Genomic DNA, 6,940 nt, shown 5'->3' with positions numbered 1-6,940 from the left:
GATATTGCCTCCAGTAATGTGTACAAATACCTGATTCCCACAGACCTACTATTTTTTATTTAAATTTTTGATAGTTTAATAGACATGCAGTAATATCTTAAATGGATTTTAATTTATGTTCATTTAATTTATGTTCATTTTATGTTCTGGCCTAGTTCATAACAGATACAGCACGCAGCATACATTATGTGTAGTGGTGAAGTGCACAGGTTCTAAAGTCAGACAAATTCTAGCTCTCTCAAATCCTGAGCAAGCGTTCAATTTTTTAAGTCTCAGTTTTATCATCGATAAAAGGGTAATAACAATGCTTAACTTGGGCTTAGATGAGATAATCCATGTAAAGGGCTATCCCAGTGCCAGGCACTTAGGACATGCTCAATAAATGCTGGATATTTTTAGCCACTAACAATGTTTAACACTTAACAATAAACGTTAGTTTGTTGAACAGACAATGGATGAGTCTGGCATTGATTTTTCATATGTAAACTTCTTATTCATCTCTCTGACCTCTTCTTAGTAGAATCTGGATTTTGACCTTGCTGTTTTTAAAACTAATAAACTGTGGAAGGTATGCTTTTATCAGTTATGTTTGTCAGAATAATTGTTTCCTTCTGTGACACTCCATTGTGCGAATGTTTTTTATTTCTGTTTAATCAGATCCTTTTGTCTTTGATGATGTCTTCAATAGTCAGAGTTATCTTTCTTGCACAGCTGTGATAAATAAGGAATTCATGGCTATATAAGGTATAAAATGCAGCCCCAAGTTATTTTTTATACCAATTTTTATTTGCCCTGAACAATATTTATTCAATAGTGATTTGATTCTGATTCTTTTATGACATCTGATTTAGCACAGAATAGGTTCTTATGGTAGTTTAACTCTTTCTACTCTACTGATCAAAATTCCAATATTTTAGCCAGTATTTCTTCAATTGTCTGTCAATTAAACTAGCCTTTAATGAGTGTTCACTATGTGCCACTTATGCTGTGGGATACTGTGATGGATACAAAGGTGAAAAGATATGGTCTGTGACCAACAGAAGCTCACAGTCTAGTGGTAAAGGAATGAAACTAATACTGATTTTCCTTAAGACAAACAGACAGATAGGCCTGAAGATAAATGTGTAAAGAAACAGTTATAAAACAATGTGATAACTGTTTATACTGGTGTGAATCAACTGGTATGGTTGCACAATGAATGAAATCAGGAACTCTTTCTCAAAAAGGGTGTAAGTGGATCTTAAAGGTCAGATGGATTTTAAAGGTTAAGTTGGAGTTTTCCAGATGGAGAAGTGGGGAGTAAAGCAATCCAAGGAGGCAGAGAAGCATACACAAAGGCAAGAAGGAACGAAAGAACATGATGTGTTCTTTAGGGCACTAGTTTTGGTTGAACTGGAAAATAGAGTGCATGGGTTGATGTGAGGAAAGTATCTGGGGTGGTAGGTTAGGATGAGATTGTGAAGGACCTTGCATATCACGCCAAGAATTCTGGACTTTAGACTGAAGGAACTAGATTCCAGCAACGGTTTTTAAGTAAGAGAAGACATGATCAGCGTTTTATTTTAGAAAGATCATTCCGTGGGCAGTGTGAAGGAGAAAGAGGAGTCTGCAGGCTGACTCTCCCACATCCTGTTTCTGGTTTGCAGACTTAGCAAGAGTCCAGGTGCAAGATGATGAGGGTCTCTACCACGGTCAAGGTAGCAAAGATGGAGAGGAGGCAGTGGGGAAAGAGGGAGTAGTCAACAATGGTTATGATGTTTCTAAGATTGGGCAACTGGCTAGTGACCACTTCATTGATTAAACATGGCAGACTGACCACATGTCTCTCCTAAAAACCCACGGAGAAGACAGAAAAGGAATTAAAAGGCATAAAGCAACAAACACTAAGAGAATTTTCCAGCTTGTAAGACGGAAAAGAGACAGAGGAGTGGTAATAGACTGGGCAGAGCAGAGGAGGATGAACTCTGAGGGCCTACAGAGGTATTGACAAGAAGCAGCCAATTCACCCAGTGAATCGCAGCAAAGGTCAGGACCAGGATGTACCAGATACCACAGAAGTGGTAAGGTAGAAAGGGTTGGTTGCAAGTCAGTATACGGGGCAGCTGAACACCAAGACCCTTTCTTCCATTCATACATCTAGGCAACAACCCCTTGTCTTGCCCGACCCCACGGCCAAGGTGAGTTCCCTCTGAAGAAATCAAACCAGAGAGTGCTTGGACTTGAGACACCAGGCACAGGACAGAGTAGGAGAATTGAACAGAAACAGGGAAATTAAATAAAAGTATATATCCTTAACAGTGGGAACCCCTTAGTTTCCCTTCCCTCACTCCGCTCCCAGAATGCAAGCAGCCATCTATGTGTCCTCTCAAGCAAGGATTCTCTGGAAGAACTGAAGAGCGCAAGAAAAAACCTCTAGATAGAGACATTTGGGGGTCTTCCAGTGAAAAAGCTAACTTATTCCCAATCATTCTACAATGAGGTGTCCAGATCAACAAGTCCTGCCCATGTACACAGGACTTCTAAACAGCTTTGTAGTACTTCATTTTTAAGCATGAAAAGAAATCAAAAGGTCAAAAGACATTTTAGGAAAGTCTAGACTTTGCAGCCTGCCCTAAGCCTGGACATTGGACAGCAGAGCCAGGAATGTATTTATCCTCCAGCTACCTTCATGCTTCCATTCCAAAGTCCCCATTTCTTCAGGTTTCCAGTTCCAAGTTCCAAACTCCATCTAATTAGTAAAATCCTTGTTTTGTGCCTGAACTCCAGCTGCAGAGAAGGCTGGAAAACTGAGTATCTAGTATTTTTAGTTTTGAGTGTGAAAGGCTAGTTTTGTCTCCCACCAAGACTCACAATGTTGGAAGTTCTTCAAACATAGAGAGATCATTCACCGCTGGGCAGGCAAAAAAGAATAACAAAATTCCCTACAATATTATATCCAAGAAATCTGTTTTTCCCTGGATTCAACACAGAAGCATGGTAAAGAGAGGAATCCCACCGAGGAATCCCACAACAGCTTTGCAGCAGGCCTACAGAACAAGGAGTCTAGACTGGAACAGGAAGATGGGAGCCATAAGACGGAAGGAAAAAGAGAAAAAGATATGATAGATTTTGATCATATTTATCACCATAATTTGAGAATTTGGAAATATATCTGCCAAAACATTTACAGAAAAATGGTAGCAGAAAACCAAGCAAATAAGAATAAAACCAAGGCAATTATTAACTCCAGGAAACAGAAAAAGTTGTACAAAAAAGAAAATGGAATCATAGTATAATATGTGACTCAGGATTAAGCAATATTTACTTAGTCATGATAATATGAATCCTGGCTATTAAGTTAATCAAAAACTGTGATTTTGGGGAGACTGGATGTGGGGAAGTGGAGATAGTAGTATAAAAGACCTAAATCTTCATTTGCCATAACAGGAAATAAAAAGGTGATGTCTGAAACTGACATATCGAGAAGTAGCAATACCAATGTATTATTTAGTAATATAAAAGTTAATAACAAAACAGCAACATTCTGGTTAAAAGTGGGTTCTTCTGAGTGTGGGACTAGGGAGTGGTAAAGGGTAACAGAAGGAGAGTCTGGAAGAGTGGGAACTATTATTTTTGATTATATGACTTTTAATACGATTTGGGGGCCCTGGTGGTGCAGTAGTTAAGAGCTCGGCTGCTAACCAAAAGGTCAGCAGTTCAAATCCACCAGCCACTCCTTGCAAGCCCTATGGGGCAGTTCAACTCTGTCCTATAGGGTTGTTATGAGTTGGAATCAACTCAGTGGCAACGGGTTTAACACCATTTGGTTTATTAAACTATACATTTATTATTGTGATAAAAATAATTTAAAAAATTTAATAATGCTTCTACCATTAAAAAGAAAACGCCACCAATTTAGAGATAAAGAAGGAACAGCAGTTATATGGGATGACATAAAGCATTTGCTTTCAGACGTGTTCTTCTCTGTCCCTCTGACTTCTCTTAGCCCACACTTGCTTGTGTAGATCTCAAGGGGCAGGGTCATAGAGAGGAAAGCACCTGGAATGTTTCAGATGCAGGCAGACCTGGGTGTGACACCCAGCTGTGCCAAGTGTCAGCTCTGAGACTTCTCCGTGACTTCACTAGGCCTCACATATACGATATTATATATACAGTATTAATCAGGTAATATTAATTTATATAATTAATCATTTGCACACAAACAAATAATATATGTGAAGCATTTCATACATAGTAGGTTCTCCAAAATTATGACCTGTCTCTCGGATTTTCTTACTTCTGGTGAGCATCAATTTGAAAATCTCTCTCTGTTTGTAAATTTGAGAAAGCAAAAAAAAGCTGTGTTTCTTTAGCCACCTTCTCTCCAACCCCTCTTGCCTGATTTGGGAGATTCATCTTCCACAGACAAAACATACTGAGTCCTTGCCAGGCAGTTTATCACAACACATTTCCACTTCTCCTTAAAGGAGAAATCTAGTTTTACTCCTTTTGGCATTACACATCAGCTGATTTTTTTGAGTGAAATGAAATTAATATTCAATTACTAACCATAGCTCCCATTTCTAACAAACAGGAATCCGTTACCATCTAGTGGATTTTGACTCATAGTGACCCTATAGGACAAAGTAGAACTGCCCCATAGGGTTTCCAAGGCTGTAATCTTTACGGAAGCTGATTGCCACATCTTTCTTCTGAAGAGTGGTTGGTGGGTTTCAACCTCCAACCTTTCGGTTAGCAGCTGAGCATTTAACCACAGTGCCACAGGGCATACCAAAAGCCAAAAACCAAACCCATTGCCATCAAGTCGATTCTGACTCACAGTGACCCTACAGGACAGAGTAGAACCGCCCCATAGTGTCTCCAAGCAGTGGATGCTGGATTCGAACTGCCGACTTTTTGGTTAGTAGCCAAGATCTTAACCTCTGCACCACCAGGGCTCCAGGAGTAGCTATAAATTTCTGTCTAAAATGAACTATCTGTAACAGAGTAGAATTACAAATAATTCAAATGATACCTGACTATAACTTTTTAAAATAAAATTAACAAGGATTTTAAACCAGCTATAAAGTGAACTGCTAAGGACTAGGAAAAAGGGTCATGAAAACTAGGTAGGTTAGACAAGCAGTGATCACCCCAAAACAGAAGGCCCTAGTGTGATCCCAAAGCACTCACCTTCTCCACTTGGCATAGGTTGGTTACACAGCTCAGAGATCAGATGTTCGCTACATGTTCCCGTAGGCTGAGTCCATTCACTCCCAGAACTCTGATTGTTCTGGTAGGACTCCTGCCCCTCTGAGGAGGCAGTAAACAATCTTTCAGATCCCTCATCAGGGAAATAAGTAGGGGACTTGAGGTCCAAGAGGAAGCTATCTTGTAGGGTTTGCTTGATGGCCTTCTTGTGTTTCCTCTTCTGGCTTTTTGGGATCCTGTCACCCTTTCCTTGCCTGGGCTGGCTACTTTCAAGCTTCCTGGTCAGCTGGAGGAGCTGATTCATGTCCTTGGTGAATTCTAGCAGAGTGCCTTCAGAGAGGCTTTGGGAAGTGCCCTCAGAACCATAGCTGGGAGTCTTCTCCAAGAGCAGGTGCTCAGAGCATGTGATAGCTTCCATGTCTTCCCTGTGCACTGGCTCAGGCACCTGGGGGAGGCTGCAGGGACCCATGGACAAGGAGAAGTAAGAGTAGTCCACTGCTATGTATGTCAGCATGAAGTTGATGGTGACAATGGGGGCCAGGACATTCACCTGACCCACAAGGACAAAGGCCATGGTCACCAAGCTGGTCAGGCAGATGGCAGCAACAGGTGTTTTATTTGGTCCTTTCTGCAGAAACAAAAATAACATGCCTGACAATGACATTTCAGAAGCAAATCATGTTATAGAATAGAAACGGAACTCATCATGGCTCAGTCACTTCTCCCCATGTGACTCCAGGCATGTTAATAACTGCTCACCTACAAACTTGGAATAATAATATCCAACTCATTGGGTTACTGTCAGCATCAGAGCTAATCCAGAATCAGAGCTAACCCATGTAAAATGCTTAACCCAGTACTGACACACGGTAGGTTTCTAACACACGATAGGTATTAGTTGCATTATTAGCTATTAATATGGGGCATTACTATTGAATTTTGACTTGCCAGATATCTTCTCCTCTTGTTTTTCATTGGGTTTTAACACCAGCCTTGGAAATCAAAGAGGGGCAAAGTTGATTCTTCCCAGGCTATAATGGAGAAAATGACCTTAAGGGGGTGGGCAGACCCTGGAAAACACAGCAGAATCGCTGGTGCTGGGGTGGGGGAGTGCCGCCGCTAACCATACACATGGCACAGGTAACATGTACATATTTACACGTCTATTATTATGGAGGTAGATATGATGATCTTCAGGTGGAAAAAAAAAAAAAAAAACCACCACTCCACAGAAGCTGTTTATCCCAGTCACTGGCATCCTTCTTGAGCCAAAAGCTATAGCCACTTCTCAGTCCTCCTATTTCTTGCCGTAAGAAAATTTGATCCAGCTGTTCCCTCTCTCCTCTTTAAATGACTTTCTTTACCTGGCTTCTCTGAATTCTCCTCTCTCCTCACTGATTGCTCCTTCTCAGTCACTCCTGCTGGTTCCTCAATATCTCTGAAGTCTCTACCTTTAAATCATCCCAGGGCTCCATCCTCAGACCTCTTCTCTATCTATACTCTCTCCCTGTTGTTGATGATGATGACTCTAGGTGCCATCTAGTCTGTTCTGACTCATAGCGACCTTATGTACAACAGAATGAAACGCTGCCCGGTCCTGTGCCACCCTCAAAATTGTTGTTATGCTTGAATCCATTGTTGCTGTGTCAATCCATCTCGCTGAGGGTCTTCTGCTTTTTCACTGACCCTCTACTTTACCAAGCATGATGCCCTTCTCCAGAGACTGGACCCTCCTGATAACATGTCCAAA

The 6,940-nt window shown here is 41.0% G+C and overlaps 1 protein-coding gene across 1 annotated transcript in view; it reads right to left on the bottom strand.

Moving 5' to 3' along the window:
- SLC12A8 (solute carrier family 12 member 8) overlaps window positions 1–6,940 on the bottom strand; it is a 184,686-nt gene that overhangs the window by 16,890 nt on the left and 160,856 nt on the right. The window contains exon 9 of the mRNA XM_004373611.1: window positions 5,173–5,818. Coding sequence (XP_004373668.1) covers window positions 5,173–5,818 — 646 coding nt within the window. The remainder of the gene's footprint in view (window positions 1–5,172; window positions 5,819–6,940) is intronic.

The sequence above is a fragment of the Trichechus manatus genome, unplaced genomic scaffold, assembly GCF_000243295.1.
Source record: "Trichechus manatus latirostris isolate Lorelei unplaced genomic scaffold, TriManLat1.0 scaffold00026, whole genome shotgun sequence".
Taxonomy (NCBI): Eukaryota; Metazoa; Chordata; class Mammalia; order Sirenia; family Trichechidae; genus Trichechus; species Trichechus manatus.
Note: the sequence above shows the minus strand (reverse complement) of the source record. Positions and strands in the feature narration are given on the sequence as shown.